This window comes from Sander vitreus, chromosome 17, assembly GCF_031162955.1.
Source record: "Sander vitreus isolate 19-12246 chromosome 17, sanVit1, whole genome shotgun sequence".
In the NCBI taxonomy this organism is placed as follows: domain Eukaryota; kingdom Metazoa; phylum Chordata; class Actinopteri; order Perciformes; family Percidae; genus Sander; species Sander vitreus.
Window position 1 is genome coordinate 23,913,405 of NC_135871.1, and position 23,546 is coordinate 23,936,950.

At 40.3% G+C, this 23,546-nt stretch overlaps 2 protein-coding genes and 1 non-coding gene across 4 annotated transcripts in view; 2 read left to right on the plus strand and 1 right to left on the minus strand.

The window, feature by feature from the left end:
- The first annotated feature begins 4,682 nt into the window (after positions 1 to 4,682).
- On the plus strand, positions 4,683 to 10,326 carry LOC144532577 (myelin and lymphocyte protein-like). 2 transcript variants are annotated; one of them, XM_078273420.1, is made up of 4 exons: positions 4,683 to 4,896; positions 8,047 to 8,214; positions 8,363 to 8,447; positions 9,262 to 10,326. In XM_078273420.1, exons 1-4 carry the CDS (start codon positions 4,804 to 4,806, stop codon positions 9,447 to 9,449), a joined length of 534 nt encoding a protein of 177 aa, XP_078129546.1. In that variant the 5' UTR covers positions 4,683 to 4,803; the 3' UTR covers positions 9,450 to 10,326. The 2 variants fall into 2 exon arrangements, with proteins under 2 accessions (XP_078129546.1, XP_078129547.1); XM_078273421.1 differs by having other exon boundaries at positions 4,688 to 4,896; positions 8,363 to 8,485; positions 9,262 to 9,425.
- A 613-nt stretch (positions 10,327 to 10,939) lies between these two features.
- Positions 10,940 to 11,033, plus strand: trnai-uau (transfer RNA isoleucine (anticodon UAU)). Its single transcript has 2 exons — positions 10,940 to 10,977; positions 10,998 to 11,033. It is a non-coding gene; the product is annotated as a tRNA-Ile (tRNA).
- A 437-nt stretch (positions 11,034 to 11,470) lies between these two features.
- Positions 11,471 to 23,546, minus strand: part of mrps5 (mitochondrial ribosomal protein S5) — a 29,747-nt gene continuing 17,671 nt past the window's right edge. Inside the window, exons 7-12 of the mRNA XM_078273419.1 lie at positions 16,672 to 16,762; positions 16,218 to 16,264; positions 15,348 to 15,405; positions 13,682 to 13,744; positions 12,590 to 12,726; positions 11,471 to 12,004 (exon numbers count right to left, since the gene is read on the minus strand). Of these exons, the coding sequence (XP_078129545.1) occupies positions 11,780 to 12,004; positions 12,590 to 12,726; positions 13,682 to 13,744; positions 15,348 to 15,405; positions 16,218 to 16,264; positions 16,672 to 16,762 (621 nt within the window). The 3' untranslated portion in view covers positions 11,471 to 11,779. The remainder of the gene's footprint in view (positions 12,005 to 12,589; positions 12,727 to 13,681; positions 13,745 to 15,347; positions 15,406 to 16,217; positions 16,265 to 16,671; positions 16,763 to 23,546) is intronic.

Here is a 23,546-nt window from a genome sequence, read left to right on the forward strand (position 1 = left end):
GGAAGCCAGTGTAAAGACTTCAGAACTGGAGTGATGTGATCCACTTTCTTGGTCTTAGTGAGGACTCAAGCAGCAGCGTTCTGAATCAGTTGCAGGTGTCTGATTGATTTTTTAGGGAGACCTGTAAAGACACCATTACAGTAGTCAAGTCTACTGAAGATAAAAGCATGGACAAGTTTTTCCAAATCCTGCTGAGACATAAGTCCTTTAACCCTTGATATATTCTTAAGGTGATAATAGGCTGACTTTGTAATTGTCTTATTGTGGCTGTTGAAATTCAGGTCTGAGTCCGTAACTACACCAAGATTTCTGGCTTTGTCTGTTGTTTTTAACATTGTCGTTTGTAGCTGAGTGCTGACTTTTAATCGTTCCTCTTTTGCTCCAAAAACAACCACCTCAGTTTTTTCTTCATTTAATTTAAGAAAGTTATGGCACATCCAGTCATTAATTTGTTCAATGCACTTAGTCAGTTTTTGTATTGGTCTATAGTCCCCTGGTGACAAGGTTATGTAAATTTGTGTGTCGTCCGCATAGCTATGGTAACTTATTTTGTTGTTTTCCATAATCTGAGCCAGTGGAAGCATGTAGATGTTAAACAGAAAAGGCCCCAGAACGGAGCCTTGGGGAACTCCGCATGTCATATTTGTATGCTCAGATACATAATCACCTATGGACACAAAGTAGTCCCTATTCTTTAAGTAGGATTCAAACCAGTTTAGTACTGAGCCAGAAAGGCCAACCCAGTGTTCCATTCGGTCTAGTAATATGTCGTGGTCGACAGTGTCGAATGCAGCACTGAGATCAAGTAATACTAAGACTGTAGTTTTGCCACTGTCTGTGTTTAAGTGGATGTCATTAAAGACTTTAACAAGAGCCGTCTCAGTGCTGTGGTACAGTCAAAAACCCGACTGGAAGGCATCAAAACTGTCGTTTAGTGACAAGAAAGTTTTTCTATGATTTTACTTAAAAACGGAAGGTTTGATATCGGTCTATAGTTGCTCATTAGTGACGTGTCTAGATTATTCTTTTTTAAGAGTGGCTTGATGACTGCAGTTTTCAGGGCCTGTGGGAAGATAGCTGAGAGAAGAGACGTGTTTACAATCTCTAGAAGATCTGAAGCCAAATAATTCGAAACATTTTTGAGAATGCCCGTTGGTAGAATATCAAGGCAACAGGAGGAGGTTTTCAGATGTTGTATAATGTCCTCCAGGTTCTTGTGGTTGATCGTATGAAATTGTGTCATATTGGAATTAGTTTTGCCTGAACACTGTGACAACACATATCCTGTACTTGATATGGAGGCACTGACTGTTTGTCTAATTTTCTGAATGTTGTCTTTGAAGAAGGAGGCAAATTCATTACAGGCCTTAGTAGATAAAAGTTCAGATGCTACTGGTACTGGAGGATTTGTTAACCTATCGACAGTAGCAAACAAAGCACGTGAATTATTATTATTTCTGGCGATAATGTTAGAGAAAAAGGACCGCCTTGCATTCCGCAGTTCCAAAATAAATGTGAAGTCTCTCTTTACAGGTGTTATAATGGATCTGGAGATTAGTTTTTCGCCATCTGTGCTCAGCTCTTCAACACTCTCTTTTTTTCTGTTCTCACCAGTATGACATTTCTCCATGGAGATCTTTTCTTACCAGAGACAGCTTTGACCTTAGTGGGAGCAATGGCATCAATAACATTTGTAGTTTTACAATTGAACTGATCTACAAGCTCAGTGACTGAGACCCCAGAGATGGCGGGTGTGGAGGAGAAAAGCTGAATGAATGTTTCACAGGTGTTTTCAGTTATATACCGTTTTCTGATTACCTTTGTTTGAACACTTTTGGGCGCCGAGATAGTGCCATTAAAGAAAACACAGGAATGATCAGAGAGAGCTACATCAGTCACCACAACCTTGGAAATGTTTAGACCATTGGAGATAATTAAGTCCAGAGTGTGACCCTTATTGTGCGTAGGCTCCGTCACATGTTGAGTCAGTCCATAGTTCTCAAAAACACAACACAGTTCTTTGGTCCCTCTATCCTGGGGGTTGTCAACATGTATGTTGAAATTGCCAGCAATAATTACACAGTCAAAGTTAATACATATTATAGACAGCAGTTCAGTAAAGTCATCGAGGAAGGTTGCACAGTATTTAGGTGGCCTGTAGATATTTAGAAATATAGCTCGAGGGGAAGACCTTAGCTGAAGAGCCACATATTCAAAAGAAGTAAAATTTCCATAAGATATTTGCGTACCTTGGAATGAGTCATTAAACAAAATGGCGACTCCACCTCCTTTCTTATTCACTCTATTCTCACTCATAAAACTGAAGTTAGGGGGAGCTGACTCAATAAGAACAGCAGCACTGTTATTATGGTCTAACCAGGTTTCAGTTAAAAAAATAAAATCAAGATTGTGCTTAATGATAAAACCATTGATTAAAAATGATTTTCCTGCCAACGACCTGACGTTTAGTCAGGCTAGTGTAAGTGTGTTAAAATAATGATCTGTCTCATTTTTTGGGACAGGCTGACGGCTGACGGGGAATGGATGCTAAATTTGCTAAGTTTGCAGTTAAGTGCTTCTTCTTACTTAGTGGATTCACCATTCTTTTTCTGTTACCTACCACAACATAAATTGAGGAAGAATTTAATACACAGGGCCTGGGCTTGTTCTGGAAAGAGTAATGAGTGCCACTAGGCATTAGGGCTGTAGCGATACACTAATCTCACGATACGATACGATACACGATATTAAGCTCACGATACGATATATATCATGATATTCAGCCAACGATACGATTCAATACGATTCGATATAATTCGATACATCAATTTACTTGGATTTAATTAACTGAACTGAAAACTAAAAACCTCAAAATTACACAATATGTCTCTGACTGGACAGACAGTCTACAGCTTGCAAATGCTGGACAAAATGAATCAAAGATGTGTTGAGAAAATTAGCTCCATTTATTGAAAGCTTACAAGCCTTTGAAAAGTAAATAAAATGCAGTATTGCAATTAACAATGGAGAGTTAAACAGTTTTTTTGACAGCTTTTTTAGCTTGACACTGAACATATGAGGTAGCCAGTCTAGGCACCAGGTAAGTAAACATAGTACCATGGCTTCTCCTCAGAACACACCGAAGAAACGCCGACTTGAGCGTACGCTCTGCACGTGCGCAAAACGTAATACGTTTCCATAGCAGCAGGCGGCGCTGCTCTGTATTGTTTCCAAACAGTCTGATTGTTTCCCAGAAAATAAAAACCGGCAGCTGATTGGACAAACGCGTCACATGTTCTTTTTTCTCCGGAAATTCACAGTCAGACTGTCATGGCGGCTTGTTCAGAATACGATCTCATATTGTACTAAAATAGTTCACCGAAACGTGATTCTGAAAACATTGCGAGAGAAAGCGAGAAATAGACCGTGCAGTTGCTGAATCTGTCTTCATTTCAGATCGACAAAGGTCAGTTTAAAAGATTTTCGTCAGATTTTGAGAGGCTCATCCGTTTGCCATTTCCGGCTGAGTCCCGACTGCCCTGTCTCTGACTGAACATGTCAGGTCGGCCAAAATGAAGGCCGACGGCTCCTCCAACGGACAATGGCATGGAACACACTGAAGAGACTCGAGTCACCGACCTCGCCAGACGGTCAGACGGACGCTAATCGTCTCTGTGTGTCAGCGCCGCAGAAACGTCGGCGTCTGTGTAACGTTAGTACGGATAACTTGCTCTACAGCGACACTAGCGGCTGGCTGACAAATCGCTCTTCCTGCAACGTGAACGGGGTTAACACGGGGGACTTGAATGGGACTTATGTATCGATACTCGTGGCTTAAAAATCGATACTTTCTTGGGAGAAAAAATATCGATTTATATCGCAGAATCGATAAAATTGCTCAGCCTTACTAGGCGTGCAGGCTGGACCCCGCATATATCAGTTAACGCTTGTTGCATTTTGTACACAAGCATCCTTAGGAGGAGTTAGCTACCATCCTGGCAGAGGTGCCTGGCGCTTTAATTTTGTCTGGGGGCGAACGATGGAAGAAGGTAGGGGGGCAAACCTGGTACCAGCGTCCACCAGCTTCCTCATCCTACCCCTGAACTCCAACATGGGGATCGGGGAAGAAGGGGAAAGGGTGAGGGAGTTTGTGTGTGGAGTGTGGAGTGCTTCTTGAGGGAGTCAGGATAATTATTTCTCTGTGGGTTTGTGACCACGAGTGCCATCTTTCATATTGCACATTTCATTTGAAATATCAATTAATGCAGCTTTAAAGTGAAAATGTTGTTTGTGAGGTTAAAGTGGTTGAAATAAAATGTCTTCAACCATAAAGACAATTGTATATTTTTGAAAAGAAACTCCTGTTCTAGCCCTTGTGTGCAATACAGATAGAGGCTCCATGCACTCAGCTAATACTATGTAAGGGTCACAAAGTTAGAAAGAAGACATAAAACTCAGTGAGCTGTTTCTTTACTCAGCAGCAACAATGAAGATATTTCAGGTTTTACTGTGGCCCCAGGACGTAAAAATTGCTCGGACCCTAACCTTAACCCCTGTTTCAAAACCCCCTTCACAGGTCACCAACTCACATTAAACACCAGGTAGCCTTGGATTCTGTAAGATGAAGGGTGTGTCTACTTTGTGCCAGTGTGAGGAGCTGTTGTGGGACGGGGGCAGAACGGGTTTGCCTGCTAACTAAGTTTTCCTACAAGGCTGAGTGACACCTGCTGCTACTTTGTTAGTTCAGCGGAGAGGACAGGGCGCTTGCTGTTGACTCGGAACCGAGAGAAGGAAGAGGCAGAGATGGCTGAAACTACTGCTCAGCCTATGGGGAGCCTGCCCAGCAGACTGGGGATATGCACCACAGCACCAGATATATTTTACCTGCCTGAACTGGTGAGTGGACAATGACAGAGGACAGAGCGGCTGACTTTGGCGTCAGTTTCTTAAGGAATTATTTGCATTTTGGATCAATTTTTGGTTTTCCTTAGTTTGAATAAACTGATTTGATGTCAATGTGTTTAAATACAATGAATAATGCAACAAAACTGACTGTCATTAGTTTATTTCATGGCAACAATTAACTTATTTTGTTCACATCTCAAAAGTTATCCCTTCTTACAGAATGATGCATAATGATAGATACAATTAAAATGAATTAAAGGCTTGTAAGGGACAAAAGGCAATTTTTAGACACAGTGTTAACACTGTTACTGTTTGGAGCCTCAGCTGTACACTTTGTATCCAAAAGATGAACCAAATGTATGACATTTTTCAAATGTGTGCATATAATAGTATGAATAAAATAGAAGAATAGTTCATGCCAGGATGATGCGATAACTTCATTACCTAAGTTATATGATTGCCTCAAAGAAAATATCAGAATTTGTTTTCATTTCGTGTTGGTAAATGTCCAAATAAATAATACGATGCATAGTTGAAGATTGAAATTGAACTGTGCAAAGTGCAAAAATGTGCTTTTGAAATTCCTGATATGGGAGGAGCACCTTTGCCTTTTCACAGCTCACGTTTTACTACTAAATACTAAAAGGAAAGAATGCGGCCAACTCTTCTTTTCCCTGGATGATGACAAGAGATAGAAACTGCTCATATGACCACTGGAAAACTAAATGCACTGAGGGACGTGTTTCAATTTATTTGTCTGATAATTGGACCTTAATGTATTTAAGGTTGTTTATTTTAGCTTTTATTTATCAAGGGAGGTGTTGTGATGAGGAAGTAGGTTCCATGTCACTAACACCCTGCTTCATCCATGCAGAAACTCCGAGCTGCAGGAAAAACATGCAACACATTTGCAGACATCGTAATGGCCAAAGGCTTTTCCTGCATCTGTCAAGTCTTTTGGATATTAACGTCTTCTGTTGGCCACTGATTGAGTTCCTTGCTTAACCCTTGTGTTGTCTTACTGCCGACCATGCAACCTGTTCTTGTTTGTAGGCAAGCTTTCTTTCACTACCACTAGTATATACACCACTAACACCAACTTATTGACACTAGTTTTATACAGATTTTTGAATTCATGGTCAATAAACCTCATTTATATGAAAATAAGCCCATTTTTTTATTGTTAAAAAATGAAATTATTAATTATTTTAAATAGTTAATATCAGAGGGAAAAGAAATCTATAAATGCTATAAATGCTATAAAATTTAATAAAACATCCAAAATTCCACTGATTAATTTTACTAGCAAAGAACATTGTATGGATCCATCCATGCTATGTTTGGGCAATTTGGTTGAAAGAAACCCATATTTCTGATATAAAAAAAATGTTTCTCTTGAAAATGGGTCAAATTTGACCCAAGGACCACAGGAGGGTTAAGAGCAGTTTGACAGTTTACTTTCACCAATTATCTCCGTTCATTTTTTTTTTGTTATTTTGTGGTGTGCAGCAGTAAAACCTCTGTTCTGTGACTGTGATTCTGACTGAGAAGAGTTTTACAGTGTTTTTCTCAGAACTTTAACCATGCAGCGAAATCTTAGAGGCATGACTTGGCATAGAAACCTATTTCTGTTTACAACAGTTGAATCTGTACCAAAGTTGGGTCAGTGGTCATGAAATCAGGCATGACTCATGGTTATATTGACGCAAAGCCTTTTCAAGATGAAGCTGTGGTCAAATTATGATGTGTGTTCACTTTAACACGCTCATAGCATCAGCCATGTTGGGCACGACACAGTATAACACTTTGAATTCCAGAGAGTTTCGACTATTACCGATGTGGTTAAAGCTCTATCTAAAGTAACCTGGCAAATTAAACAACACCCACCTTGTGCTCAGAGACCTTTAGAAAGTAAAGAGAAGTGTTTGTTTAGTCAACATTTAAAGCGATGTGGCTTCAGATCCTGCTGATATTGTTATTTGCAGACTGTATAGCTGTGACTGTGTAGCTCACACTGTAGCTTCAAAAAAGGTCTTGACTTTAATCAGACTACAAAAATGTAAAGCTAAAGAGAAATTTAGTGGGCCTTTTTGTCAATAGGATTTTTTGGGGCATTTTAGGCCTATATTTTGACAGGAGAGCTGAAGAAATCAAAGGGAAGAGAGAGGGGGAATGACATGCAGCAAAGGGACAGAGATTGGAGTTGAACCCCCACCCTCTGCGTCAAGGAGTAAACATCTACATATGGGCACCTGCTCTACCAACTGAGCTAGTTGGGCACCCAGTCAATAGTATCGGATCCATACAGAATGCAGCTGCGTAGATCGGCCTGAAACCTGGGGATGTTTAAGCCATAACACAGCACTGTCCAAGTCAAAATAATGGTAAAGGATGCCTACACAGCAAACGTAGCCCCCACTCAGATCAGTTATCATGACAGAAAAACAGTCAAAGGTTTCATCAGAATCAGATCCACAGTTAGTAAAACATATTCTCATTCCACACTTTGCCCATTTTCAACTGCACAGGCTTCCTTATTATTTTTTTCCTTTCATTAAACTGTCATCACCAAGGTGCATTTAATGGACAAATCAAAAAGGGATTGCAGCGTAGCCTAATTAGACTGAAAGAAAATATGCATGTAGGTCACGGGTCGTTTTGGGGAAAATAGCCTGCATAAGGAGCAAGAAACAACAGTATCAACACACATTTCTGCTGGCAGGATTTCATGCCTTCAGGGAATTACCCCACTGCAGAAAAATATTCATCTCAAGTCATTTCAGACTGATGCAGCATTCAGGGACTTGATGCAGTTACAGTCACAGTGGGGCAATGGAATTTAGAGATTAAAGATTGACAAATAGGAGAGCAAATAGATGAAAAAAAAAAAAGAGAATTAACCGGTAAATAGTTTCTAAAGTCACATCTGTGTAAAACTATAAACTACATTGTGTTTGCTTTTAATATATTGTGTGTGCCAGACGGGTGGGATATGGTTTGAGAGTTAAGGCAATCACAGAAAAAATCTTTAAGTCTGGAATTTATCTTTGTACACCTTGGTGTGATTTACAACTTTCAGTTTAAGGTCAAATCTCAAAAACCACAATACCATCTGTCCACTCGCTCCCTTCGTCTTTTCAGGTGTTTGGTGGTTTGGTGTGGATTCTGGTGGCGTCGACCCATGTGGACCCTCCGAACCCTCTGGGCTGGGTGATGTTTGTCTCCGTCTTCTGCTTCGTCATGACATTCCTCTGGTTGGTCATCTTCGCTTCTGGAGCTCATCAAAACAGCTCTGGCTGGGCTGCTGCTGTAAGACCTGAGAGAGAGAGAGAGAGAGAGAGAGAGAGAGAGAGAGAGAAAAAACAGATCAGAATGAGAGAAAGATGGAATGAAAGGGGAAAAAAAACTGAGAGAAAGAATAATGTAGTAATATTATGTAATCTGTGTTTGTGTCCAGGATTTTGCTTACCACGGCCTGGCAGTATTGTTCTACCTCAGTGCAGGGGTGGATTTGGCTTACATCACCTTAATGAAGAAATCAGGTGAATTAAGAATCTACCAGATTGACATCGCTGCTGTGGTGAGAACTGATAGACAAACACACACACACACACACACACACACACACACACACACACACACACACACACACACCAACAACTGTTCCTTTATACAGTATTTATTGAAAAACACTTAAGTAACAGCTGTAGTATCTTTACATTTCTAGAGCCATTTTAGTGTTTGATTTTTTTTTTATTTCCTTGAAAAAGTGTTCAAATCCAATTGTTGACGTGCCAAAATAACACATGTTAACACAAAATAACAACGTTATTCTCAGCAGCCACAGTCAAAAGGAACAGTTCAACAATGTAGTACTGTATATACACCAATTTGATTTTCTTGCCAAAAATTAGATGAGAAGATTGATACCAATCTTCGGTTACACTTTACTTGAAGGTATCTACATAAGAGTGTTACGACACTGTCATGAACATGTCATAAACATTATAAACAAGTCATAAATGTTTATGACATAACGCTTCTTTTAGTAAGTGTCATTCGGTTTTGTCATGACAAGTTATGGTTAGGGTTATGGTTAGGGTTCATGTGTCATGACTGTGTCATGACAGTGTCATGTGTTCATGACAGTGTCATGTCACTCTTATGTAGATACCTTCAAGTAAAGTGTTACCCAATCTTCTCATCGATCTCTCAGCAAGACAGCAAATAAGCACTTACATTTCCCCAAATGTAAAACTATTACATTTTAAGTAGGTAAAGCATCACAACACAAACTGATTCTCGAAAACAAAACTGAGATTTAAGCCTGTTTACTTGTGTGTTTGTGTGTCTCAGGTGTTCGCCTTCTTGGCCACACTCCTCTACTTCATCCACACAATCCTCTCCTCTATCCGATGGAAAAACTTCTGAAAAGCGATGCTGAATCACAGACCTGGGTTTCCAAGAAGTACTGTGCATCCTGTGTTTGTGTGTGTTTGTGTGTGTGTGTGTGTGTGTGTCTATGCGTGTTTATGCCACCATAAAACATTAAAGCATCATGTATTGGGAAAAATTAAAGTAAATGAGGAGTTGTACCCCAAACATCATGCTTTTGTGAAAACAAAATTGCATGAATTTTATCATTTAAAGTCTAAATGATGAAATTGGTAAAAGTGCTTCAACCACATATCATTTTGAACAACTGGTCATTTATTCATTTATTTCATAAGACAAGGGATCATATTTATTATCCTTTAAGAGAATCATGGAACGTGGAGTAAATGTTATGGTCTGTGGATTGTTGTTACCTTTGGACACATTCCCCCTGCTTCTAGTCTTAAATAAATTAAGTTTAAAACCTTTTTGTATTACATTTATCTGGTATGGATAAAAAACATGTACTGGTATGTTCTTAAAATGCTCCTGTTATGCTTTTTGGCTTTTTCCCTTTCCTTTATTGTGTTATATATCTTAGAAGTGTGATGTCTCACTCTGTAGCTAAAACAGAGAGCTCAACACACAGGGTGAAAAGAGGAGCTGCAGCAATGTGCAGTACAACAAAAATATGGTGTTTTTGAACATTAAACCATGTAAACCTATTCTGATATAACCTCTGAATACAATTATGAACCTGAAAATGAGCATAATATGAGCACTTTAAATCCAAACAGTTGCCTCTTACTGCCATCGGAGCCATCTCTTATGTCTTTGTGATCAATCAGACTAACAGACGTTTCTCTGTTGTAACTATGAAGAGTTGACAAAATCTGTTATGTTGTCTTTGTCATATACATTTAGTGCCAACCAATCATCAGTACTTTAAGGATGGTGAAGTGTATTTTTTAGCTGAAAGGCCAAAATTTGTCTAGTTTTGCCATTTTTATATTCTGAAGATTAAAACAAGATATGGATGTAAACCGATGCCCTTGTTACATGTGTCATATTGAACCTGACAAGCAGGACGCAATTTTTTTTATTGCAGGGTGGTAGGGTAAGACTCATGAATATTCATTAGGGAACTCATCCCTGATTGGCTCGCCCTTACATTTTTACCCTAACCACAACCAATCCCACTCCTCTTGCCTAAAGCTAACCAGCCCAACCAGAGCAGGCAATGACTACTAGCCATTCAGGGATGAGTTCCCTAATGAATATTCATGAGTCTTCCCCTACCACCCTGCAAAAAAAAGGCAAGCAGGACAGGCGATGTAAACACATTGGCTTAAACTTACAACCTCAGCATCACTCTGCGGTGGTACCGTCTTATAAGTACCGTGCGCTGACTGATTACACCACTGGAGCTGTATGTCCTTGTGCGTGATAGTGTAGCCAAACCTGTGATCACCACTTGTGTGTGTTGATGTTGTTGCTGCTTCTGGTTTGATACCGTATAAGACTTACAGTATCACACAATGCAATCTGTCTCTGATTTGAATCCAAAATGGGAACGCTTCCAACATGTTTCAATTTTGCTCAGTGCCTGCAGTGTGTAGAGGTACTGAATAAACATTGCAGTGTCTCTGTTAATGTTTGAGCTCCAGTGGCGCAATCGGTCAGCGCGCGGTACTTATAAGACAGTATGCTGCAAAGTGATGCCGAGGATGTGAGTTCAAGCCTCACCTGGAGCATATTGGTACACTGACCTAACATCATTGGTTCTACAGGTTTAATATGATACGTATAGGGTTGTACTTAACTTTTTTAATTAGAGAGCAGTCTTTAGAAGAAACACATGTAGGTTACTGCAGTTCTTATCCATTACCTCTACACACGGATGCACTAAAACTTGAGCATCAAAATGAAAAAAAAAACGTATAGTTCAGTGTTGACCAGTGTATCATTTGACTCAAAGATGTACAGGATTATAGCATTCAAAATGTCCAAGTTATTCAGTAGCATCTCAGCCATGAACAAGAGATGAATGACCAAGTGATCTCAACTTTAGCTACACTTTTACATGTCAGGAAGTACAGAACTAAGTAGTTTCCAGTAGTTGGAGCATTCTCACACACACACACACACACACACACACACACACACACACACACACACACACACACACGTGTTTACAGTTCCGTACTTTATTACGTTCTTACATTTTACAACACATCCACATGGATGAGGAAGTAGAAGATTTCCTTTTACAGTTATAAAGAAAATGACATCTTGAACATTAATATTTGTCACTATTGGCCTTTACTGGGTGACTCTGGAGAATTTGGTTTTCAAATGAGAAACGTAACTTTAGTCCTCGGTTGACAAAACAATCACAATCCACTAGATTTGGAAATATTAACAAAAACTGATATTCTGCTTGAACAAATCGCCCATCAGTCCAATTATCTGTCTCGTGAGTCATCTGCGTACTCCCACTCTACCAGATAGTGCGTTTGACACCCGCCCAGATTGAGCGTTTGATTCCTTGCGCGGCCCGTACATCGTCCCAGTGCAGCCGGGTGTTGGGGATCTCATCTTCAGGCTCCGGGTCGGGGCGTGCCCCGTCTTTCGGACTCGCCACCACCATGGGCAGCGGGCCTCGTTGCGACTGAAACTCGACGACGTGGAGCTGCTTCTTGTCGGCCAATTTCTGGTGAATTTCCTGCAGGGTTGAAGAAGAAAAGGAAGTAAATGTTAGTGAAGAGAGGAATAAGGAGAAGTGTGACTTAAGGGTCTTTCGGACCAAAAGCGGCAACGGCACAGCTGCGGTCTGAAATCCATTGTTTCCAAACAAGCAAAGCGCCGGCGCAGCAGCAGCGTGCTGCAGATATGCACTGAACACAGCGGCAAGCGCAGCGCAAACCCTATCTGGTCCGAAAGGAAAATTAGACTCCGAACTCAGCGAGACAACTTCAACACTGTTTGGTGTGTCTGATGGTGGAGGGGCAAACAGAGATACAGCTCTAGAGTACACATATCTCCAGTATATGATATAAATTAGAATGTACACAGAAATGCATTTCAGGGCTTAAATACTTAAATAATGTTCCTCTACATCATAATTCCACCAGATGATGGTGCTTTTTTCAGATTTTTAAAAATGTTTAGGAGCTCCCTTTATTGCTTGGTAGAGTATTTTGTGTTGTTTCTGACTTTTCACTAAAAGAGAGAGTGGTACTTTTAAATTCAAACTAATTTCGGAACGCTCCCACAGAAGATCCCTCCCACTATGCTGACATGACTTCACCTGATTGGCTAATCCAGTGAAAAGGGCCCTGGTGATGTTGAGGAGATTGACAGATCCTTCTACTTTGCAGTACAAGTCCTTTATGCCGATCAGCTTGCACAGAGTGATGACCGCCCGGTGGCAGTGCAGACCATAACCTGCAGAGACAGAGAGACAGAATAAATATGCACGTTGTATCCCCATGATTGAGCACTAGATCGGGACAATATGAAGTCCTCTATCATGGTATGCTATTTTACAATATTGACAAATAGTGTGATATAGTAAATTATCTGGACAGTTTGCACATACAACTAGAGCAGTGTTTCTCAAATGGGGGTATGTGTACCCCTAGGGGTACTTTGGAGGACTGCAGGGGGTACGTGAGATATTTAACAAAATGTTTAATAGTTACAAGGCTGTTGCCAGAACATTGTTCCTCTTTATGTAGACTTTTTTTTTTCCTACCAAAAATGTGACATTTGTGACGCCTTCTTTGGACCTAATCTTGCCTTCCTTCCTTCTACTGTCGTTTTTTTCTTCTTATGTCACTGTTTTTGAAGTTTTTGATACTATTTTGACCTATTCTTGCCTTACTTCCTTCCTTCTTCTTTCTACCATCTTTTTCCAAGTTTTTGTCTTTTTTACAGTTTTTGTCTCCTTTTCTCATTAGCATTTAAATGTGTTTTTTAACACTTTATTCTAGTTAAAGAATTATTCTAGTTAAATTATTCTTTATATGAGTCTTTCATTTTGGAATACTACTTTTTTTTAATAAGGTTCCTGAAAAGAACCGTCTAATTCAATACCACTTATGCAGAAGAAAAGACACAGTGTTCAATTAACACCCTTCCAATTAATTAACTCCAATTTCTAACCTAGTCATAACCTAGAGATTTTATTAGTCGATGCTTAGCTGGATAACTTATCGCAACTTATAGCAACAATGTGTAATTTGTCTACATAGGAAAGCATACAATTCCACATAGTTTCCATTAATAAATGAATAATGAATACATATTTACGTGGGTTTGAATTGAGTTTTCTTTAACAAAAAGCAAGTTCCTATTTTCCTTATAATTTGTTCCAAAAAAAAAAAAAAAATCATCTTACCTTCGTTTTGTTTCTTCATGCGGAGCGTCGTCCTCTTGAACTTGGACTGAATGTCATGATAAACTGTAGGGGGGGTGGGGTGGAGGGTACAGAGAGAGAGAGAGAGAAACAATAACTGAATTACACTTTTATATTCCACATTCCAGTGTTTTTCGGTCAACCCTGACTTAAAGCTGAACCAAAAGGACATATGAAAGTTTGCCTAGTTGTTTGTCAGTCCAAAATCTTTTAATTTCTTCCAACAAAAGGTGGAAATGCCAAAAACAGAAACAATCAAACACTCTGCCACATTCAAATGTATTCAAATTCCCTTTGGCTTCGCATTGTTACAACAACAACAACAACAACTGGAAGGTCAGCGGAGCGGTTTGTTTTTCTACCAAAACAACATTTTTAGTGGCCAAGTTGGGGGCATCCAGATGTTTGACCTCCCAATGAACACATTGACCCAGCTTAACGATCATGAAGAAAAACTGTTAATCATCTGCCGGACGAAATCCAAGATCAGGATCGCCACCAAAACTTGAGTGGCCTGAAGGATATCAAGCCACGTTTAAACTTTTTTTTTTTTTACTGTCTTACTGAACTTTGCCAGTAAAAGGTGACAGTGGCTTGAGTAAGTGAGCAAAATAGGTGAAAAAAATGACCTTGAAGCTATCAGATCTGTCCTGATTACAAAACCCATGAGATACTCCTTAAAAGAAGTGAAGATTGTAGATAGAAGTAAACAAACAACCACACACACACACACACACACACACACACACACACACACACACACACACACACACACACACACAAAAACCCGGGCCAAAGCAGGAAGCTAACTTTCTCCTCCGGTGGCTGCGGTGGAGGCTGATGACTCACACACATTAATCTTTCTGGCTTTGCTCTCAAGCAGCAGCCCAAGTAGCCAAATAGCATTTTACAATAAAAAGAAAAAGTACAAGCAGTGCACTTAAAACTATTATATCTTTCTTCACAAATCTAAGCAGGGGGAGGAAGAACAGGAGTGGAAGAGAGGAAGAGGAGGAAGGGGAAAATAAAAAAAAAAGAGTAGAAGTTGGAGGGAAAGAAAGAGAGGGAGAGAGAGGTAGAAGGGAAAACCAGAGGAGTGGAAGAAATCGACTTGTGAAGTGGGAGAAGCTATTGCGGGAACCCCTGGTTCTGGAAGTAAAGCCCCATTCATTTTTTCTCATCTGGTTTTTTAATAAAAATAATAAATGGAAGGTCAAAGACTGAACATGAAAATGAAAGATGAAGAGTTATCCATGACTCCCAAGGTACATCTCTGTAAGAAACAATGGGCTTAAAACTGTGTGTACGCTGCTAACGGCAAGTAAAAGCTAAAGATTACAGTGTTGATAAAATGGATAATGGTCTGCAGGTCACTTTCAGATTAGAACTTGGATGAGTTCAGGTACAATGGAGCCATGCTTTGTTTACAATTGCGACCAGGAGGAGTTTTGAATTTGCTGCTGCTCTGATTCACCCCTCTGACTGGCTTCTTCTGCATAGCAGCCGAGGCTCATGGCTATTGTACTTTTTAGAGCTGAAAAATGCCAAACCAAAATGATGGACGAAACAGAAACTTAACATGTTTCTATCTTAAGTAACGTTGAGGAAGAAGTAAAAAGTAAAAACTGAAATGAGGAGAATGACTTACTGGTCTGGTTGTTGTATCGTTCTATATAGTACAAGTAGTGGATCGCTCTGTTCTTGGCCTGCAGATCACACAAACACACATTGATGTCATTGTCATTTGTTGACTGAAAGTGTTGTTATTATAATTAGCATCCCAGTTGGGAAATTGCTGCTGCCGTAAACAAATTGTATTAGCATCAATTATTAGGTACATTATGTGTCACAAGGGACTCTACATTTGTTTTGTGGGACTGCTCTGTAATAAAGCCTTTATAGTCAAATATGCTGAATTACATAAAAGAGGGTCTGGGGATTTTCTATCTCTAAGTGCCCTCTGTAAAGTTTATTGTGTGATTCCAAAGTACCAGGGTGTAATCATACACAGGCAAATATTTTAGGTCTGGATCTTGTCGCAAGAGTCCAAATAGGCCATTTAAAAAACTGGTTCAGTTTTTGTTAAATTCTAGGGAACAAATATCTAAGTTTTAGTTTTAGTTAATTAATCTGCATAGTAATTCAATTATTTGGATTGTATGCATGCATACGATGATAAATGTGGTTATTGTTATTTGTATTCTGGGTCTCAGTGGAGATTAATTGCCCTGTTATAGTCTAAATGCTATATGAGCACCAAAAGCAACTAAATAAACCTTATATATATATATATATAAATATAAATATATATATATATATATATAAATATAAATATATATATATATATATATATATATTTTAATCAAAGTCTAAATGCTGTTTGCACTCTGACAATAAAGTTCTGCTGAAAACAATTACTCAGTAAGTACATTTAAAATACACAAATTCCACACTTTGAGACACACAAAAACTGACTTATTGATTATTTTTGTTGAAATAAAAACCTTGTGGTACTCACCTTCCTCAGAGCGGTGTTTCTGTCTGCTGCTTTCCCCAACGCAAAGCCTGGTGGACGGAGAAAAGGTCATGGTATTATTTGTTAGCCATGCGGCCAAATAAACCCCGGCTTTATTGTTTCAAATGTTTATTAAATTAGTGTCACTGATTAGGAGCCGCCATGAACACTGTAACATGATGACATTTATAAACTAAATCAAGCCGCCCTAACAGAATCTGCAGTGAAAGGTTGAAGGCAGGTGAATCTCAGGAGTCTGTGAAAGAGTTTCCTCAGCATTTCTTATTTCTGAAGAGCTTGACAAGTGCCGAAACTCTTTCCTGCACTTCCCCATATCTACATATGACAAGTTATTTTTCAACTTTTGCAAACACCCTGAAACTGTCAAAAATACTTCATTTCTTTCAAGTTGCTCCCAGAGTCGTGATCTAGGTTGAATTTTTAGACAGTGTCGAACCTGCGGCTCCGTTGCCGTTTCCCACGGCGACCAGGCAGCTGATGGACCTCTTCCTGCCCTCCTTGGCCGTCATGTTGAACACACTCTTCACCTACAAAACAGCAACGAATAAACAATAAACAACAGCATCACCACCTGACATCTGTCACGTTCTGCTTGGCCGCCATGTTAAACACACTTATGGTATGAACATTAATACAACTGTGTGTTTGAAGTGTTGCCTAAGAACGCTATTTAAAATACCAAACACACACAAAACCATCTTAGGCTGCCTTCTCTACAGGTTCTGAATGTAACCACTGTCGCATGTAATTACTGACATTGCTCATTATGTGCTCTTGTGATTGTAGACAGATCCAATCAGTGTCATCCATACGTGATAAGATGCAATTTCACTTAATAAAAAAAAAAACCCTGAATCTCCAACAAGAACAAAGAAGAAACTAAACTAAAAACTAAGGAAAGCAGATGAAGGGGCTTGCTTTGGCTCATAACATAAATTACATGTAATAATTACATATTCAGCTCGTCTCTGTGCTTTCAAATGGTCTTTGATCGTGCACATTTTGTATTTTCTGCTCCAGTCAGGTCAATGAACCCATTGAACAGACAAATGTGTTTGTGAAAACATCTGCAGTTATAACACTACAACAGATGGTTAGGGCATTTTACTGTGTGTGTGTGTGTGTGTGTGTGTGTGTGTGTGTGTGTGTGTGTGTGTTGTCAATCCGGACCAGAACGCCTGTCCAGATTTAAGTGACTTTCATCGACCTGTTAGTAAGCACAGCGAACAGTCATCTATCACACACACACAGCACCTTGTCCTCCCTCGTGCAACCACGTAGGCTGATCCACTGACTGCAATATGACTTTAAAAACACCAGGGAGCAGCATTGATACACCACAGTGAGGAGGACGAGAGAGGAGGGAGGATAAGGATTAGAAACAGGGAGGAAAGATGAGGTTAGAGTTGACCGGAGAGAGGAGAGGAGAGGAGAGGAGAGAGAGAGAGAGAGAGAGAGAGAGAGAGAGAAGGCAAAATGAGATAAAAAACATGTCAAATAGAAGAAATGGGGCAGGTCAGAGAAAAGAAAATGAAATGAAATAGCATTAGAGGATATGAGAGAAAAGTGGTGGTGGATAATAGGGAGTAGAAAAAGAGATTAAAAAGATGAGAACAGAGATTTAGAGAGAGAAGGAGGCAGGCATGAGGAGGAGACGGAAGGGAGAATAGAGGTGGCAAATGGGGGGAGAGGGGAAGGGAGATGATTTGTTGCCACTTTAGACATGAGACAACATAGGTAAGTGGCGAAAACAAGAAAAGTAAAGGAAACGAAAAAGTGGAAAAGCGGTGAAGAAAAAGAAAATTATAGAAGAAAAAAAAAGAGAGAAGGCAGACAGTGAAAGCTCTGCGTCTGTCGTCAATCACAAACAATGTGCGTTTGATTGAGCACGCAGATATGTGTCCAGTATGTGTGTGTGAGCGAGAGAGAGAGAGAAAAAGACTAAACGCATGATAAAAAAAGACAATATAACACAGACAGACAGACCCACGCACACACAGACACACACGCAATGATATAATATATGATATCAATTCACCACAAGCCCAAAACGAATTGAGTGAGCTGCTGAACGTCACTATGGTACATAAAACTAGCCAGTCATATTTATGAGTTAATTACGCCAAGTTAATTAAGAGAATTAGAGGACTGATTAGAAGATATTTTAATGTCATACTCATTACGTAATGTTATGAATAAAAACTAATTTCATAGTAGTTTTATGCATTACTACGGAGCCCCTAAAGGGACATGAGCAAAACAAAATCTGAAGTTTAGTTTCATGTGTTTGTGTGAGCATATGAAACTTTTTCGTGTGAGCATGCAAAACATTGATGTAGCCTGGGCCATACTGGAGACAGTGACAGCTAGAGAAATGACTACAGCACAGGAGTTAGTTGCACTATATTATAATCTAGGTCATCATTAAAAGGACATTGCTGCTTTGCTTGCAAGTCGTCACCATTATATTGTTTCGATACGACATTTAAAACGGATTTCAAAGTCTTGTAATCTGTTCCGGCGCAAGGGATACAACGAGATATCTCTAGAGCTGGCACAGTGGATATGACACATGCCTTTGGTGTGGGAGACCTGGGTTGGAGTCCCACTGTGATCCATCAATCAATGTGTCCCTGAGCAAGACACTTAACCCATAGTTGCTCCAGAGGCGTGCGCCCTCTGACATATACAGGTGCTGGTCATATAATTAGAATATCATGAAAAAGTTGATTTATTTCAGTAATTCCATTCAAAAAGTGAAACTTGCATAATGTATACATTCATTCCACACAGACTGACATATTTCTTTTAATTTTGATGATTATAACTAATGAAAACCCCAAATTCAGTATTATTGTCAATATTGTGACATGGTTCAATATTGAAGACACCTGGTGCCACACTCTAATCAGCTAATTAACTCAAAACACCTGCAAAGGCCTTTAAATGGTCTCTCAGTCTAGTTCTGTAGGCTACACAATCATGGGGAAGACTGCTGACTTGACAGCTGTCCAAAAGATGACCATTGACACCTTGCCCAAGGAGGGCAAGACACAAAAGGTCATTGCTAAAGAGGCTGGCTGTTCACAGAGCTCTGTGTCCAAAAACATTAATAGAGAGGCGAAGGGAAGGAAAAGATGTGGTAGAAAAAAAAGTGTACAAGCAATAGGGATAACCGCACCCTGGAGAGGATTGTGAAACAAAATCCATTAAAAAATGTGGGGGAGATTCACAAAGAGTGGACTGCAGCTGGAGTCAGTGCTTCAAGAACCACCACGCACAGACGTATGCAAGACATGGGTTTCAGCTGTCGCATTCCTTGTGTCAAGCCACTCCTGAACAAGACACAGCGTCAGAAGCGTCTCGCCTGGGCTAAAGACAAAAAGGACTGGACTGCTGCTGAGTTGTCCAAAGTAATGCTCTCTGATGAAGGTTTTGTGCATTTCCTTGAGGATGATGCGATGTGCCAGACCAACAATGCAGAAGAGCTGAAGGCCACTATCAGAGCAACCTGGGCTCTCATAACATCTGAGCAGTGCCACAGACTGATCGACTCCATGCCACGCCGCATTGCTGCAGTAATTCAGGCAAAAGGAGCCCCAACTAAGTATAGAGTGCTGTACATGCTCATACTTTTCATGTTCATACTTTTCAGTTGGCCAACATTTCTAAAAATTAAGTAATATTCTAATTTTCTGAGATACTGAATTTGGGGTTTTCATTAGTTGTCAGTTATAATCATCAAAATTAAAAGAAATAAACACTTCACATCAGTCTGTGTGGAATGAATGTATACATTATACAAGTTTCACTTTTTGAATGGAATTACTGAAATAAATCAACTTTTTCATGATATTCTAATTATATGACCAGCACCTGTATAGCAATTGTAAGTCGCTTTGGATAAAAGCGTCAGCTAAATGACATGTAATCATGTGGACGTGCCGGCAGTTTTGTTGTCATTACTTAGAATTCCTCAAGGGGGGGGGACAGAAACTACGCACTATAGCTTTAAGCTGCTTGTTTCTTTGGGCCACTTGGACCACCAACAAGCTAAAAGGTTACAAACGGTTGACAAAATATGCCGGAAGTGACAGCAAACTGCTGCCTGTTTACAAATCCAGGAGATGTGGAGCAACTTTAGCATTTTGGAGTCATGTGAGTTGAGACCTGGCGGATATAAGTCTGATATTTACTCTTCTTTTAGCTCTATTTTGGTCTCTACCAATTTCTCTTATAACTCCTGATTCTGAAGCTCCTAAAATACTTCACAAGAGACACCTTTCCCATTATACATTTGATCCATTGTTAATATAAAAAATACTGACTGGTGCAGCCAAAGTATAAAATTGCTAAATGATCTGCAGTGACAGACAAGACCTATCTAGACCAATCTAATGTGATCCCATGAAAAAGCTCTGCATTAAATATTATCTTTGTGAAGTTTGTTGTTGCTAAAACTGAGTCAGAGACGACACTTCAACACTGTGGTTAAAACCTTTGTTGTGCCTGTTGCTGTGTTGGTATTCCGTTGCTGTGGCTGTGTGGTGGTGGGTGGTTTTTATTTTCTGGTATCCGTTTTGTCAATCCGGACAAAGAAACTTAAAATACTGTGGTTATTTCTGAGGCTGCAGTTTGTGGCGGTGTACTGAATTCAATTCCTTTGTGAGATGTTGTGGTAACAGTATTCATCGGACAGTGCATCTATAAATATATACAAATACAGGAATATCTGTCTATTTACATCCAACAATGAGGTGGGAAGACAAGAGATAATAGATTCAATAATATCCATCATCCAATATGTATTTATTCTGCAGAAAAGCTATGTAAGCAAACATGACTTTTATTCATTTGGAAATGTTAAAGCTTCTGCGGCTCATATTGTGAGTGTGTATGTGTGTCACACAGAGAGCAAGGAGGGAAATAAGTAGAAGAAATTAGTAAATGAGGGACGAATGAGTGTGTGTGAAGCTGAATGGATAAAAAGAGACAAGAGGATTTAAATAAAAAATCCCTTCATACACGTACAACAATTAAGCACAGACATTTTACACCGCAAGAAAAAAATCAAAAATGCCATCATCATCATCTCCCCACTCTGCACAAAACATCTCCCAGAGCCAATTAATACAGCTAAACATTTCCTTAAAGGTCCCATGGCATGAAAATTTCACTTTGAGGTTTTTTAACATTAATATGAGTTCCCCCAGCCTGCCTATGGTCCCCCAGTGGCTAGAAATGGCAATAGATGTAAACCGAGCCCTGGGTATCCTGCTCTGCCTTTGAGAAAATAAAAACTCAGATGGGCCGATCTGGAATCTCCCTCCTTATGAGCTCATTGAGCTCATAAGGAGTAAGGTTACCTCCCCTTTCTCTGCTTTGCCCGCCCAGAGAATTTGTCCCACTCCTGAGAGAGAGGCATCATGGCTTTCAAACGAGCAAAGTGGCAGTTGGTCAAGGCCACACCCCCACTCTCCACCTTGCCCCCCCCCTCTCCTCCTCAATAGCTACAGACACAGAAATGGCACGTCATAAGGAAAGCTCATTGTGGGACTGGCTCTAGTGGCTGTAATTCTGCACCAAGGCTGAATTTCGGGAAAAAGACTTCAGACACAGTATTAGGGGACCACTAACCGGCAATTTCCACTGGATGCGTAACGGCTGCGGATCCGCTCCAGAACGTCGGCGGAGTCATTAGGTTTCCATTAAAGTCAATGTGTGTATTTCCACTGACTGTGGAACGGCTGCGTTCCGACTGCGTCCCAGCGCTGGCGGTCCGCAGCCCTCCGGAGCAGATACGCAGAGCTTCTATTTTTGCCGGACGCCGGAGAGCTCCGCAGCAATTCAGCACACGGCAGATAGTGCGAGACAGGAAGTCGAGCTCAGAAACAAAATAAAAATCCGGTTCGTTTTCAAAATAAAATACACCGTGCCCACGGCGGATCATATTTCCCTGCACTACACCTTGAAAAGACAGCACAGAGTTGTTTCCCCTCTACTCCTCTGGATGGAAACAAACACTCTACGTGAATTCGCGAGATATTGTGGGTCCTCGTGACTACAGCTGTCACTCAGTGGGTATTGACGGACGGCGGAGCAGGGAGCCGTTCCGCAGCGCAGCCGGTCCACAGACGTTCCGCATCCAGTGGAAATCCGGAGTAAGGAATTGGAATGGAATTGTCCATTACTGCTGTCGTAATGTCTCATTATGTCTCATTCAAACTACAGATCCGCTACCCGATCTGGCAAACTTGCATAATGTAATGTAATGGACAATTCCGCTTCCAACCTGTAGGGGGACCGAAGCGCGAAAAGTGCTCTAGTGTTGCTTTGAAACAATGTTACTCTTGTGAAGCACTTTGTGACTAAATGTATAAATATAAATTGACCTACTGCCTCTTGCTTTTCTATGGGCAGCTTGTGACCAACTGCAGCCTTTCTCAGGCACTTTATCTGAAACACAGTTTGTCTCGACGCTTTCGTCCCCGCCAGAGAGCGTCAAGTGATAGAACAGTGTTGGATTTCAGCTGAGGGAACTTCAAAGTCAAGATCTGCCTTCAGCTTCACTAGTTATGTAACAAACATTTCAGCAAAGGTTTTATAATTTCACTGCAGGGGCCACAGCAGAAGGATTGGGTTCAGGGCAGCAGCAAACACCAAAACACTGAAAACACAACGTTGCATACACACAGTGCTGTAGTTGAAGTGTGTGCGGACGCCTCCAGTGATGTTGAGCTTTTGGCTTTACTTTCCTCATTTGAGGTGAAGATGCAGCAGTTTTGGAGGAGCATTAGCAGCAGAGCAGATGGGCTTAGTTTTTCCTCCACCAGACGAGCGACAGCATGTCGGTGGGAGGATGCTTCTAGCTCGCTCGCACTTCTGTTTCATCTCTTATTTTCTCAATCTGTTGCTGCATGTCTCCCTATCTGTATCTGTCTATAAGCTTCAGTGCAGGGGAGGAGTTCTCACCATGAGACCAGAAGGCGCTGTGAGAGCACAAACCTCCGCCAACGCTAGACACTTCTCTGACTTACTGTTGCGCAACTACACTTCATTTCTTTTTAAGTTGACATCTTGACACTGCAAACGCACTGAATAGTATAAAGAGTTTATTTACTCCTGCACAACTGGAAAAAATGTCTTCATATGGTGCTCTACAGGACAAATGCTTTTCCAAATTATTACATATCAATATCTGACTACATACGTTACATTTCACCTGTTCATAATGTCATGTCTTATAGCCTACCTCTAAATAATACACTACATTGTGCGTTACAGTTTTCATAATATGTATCATATAGTATT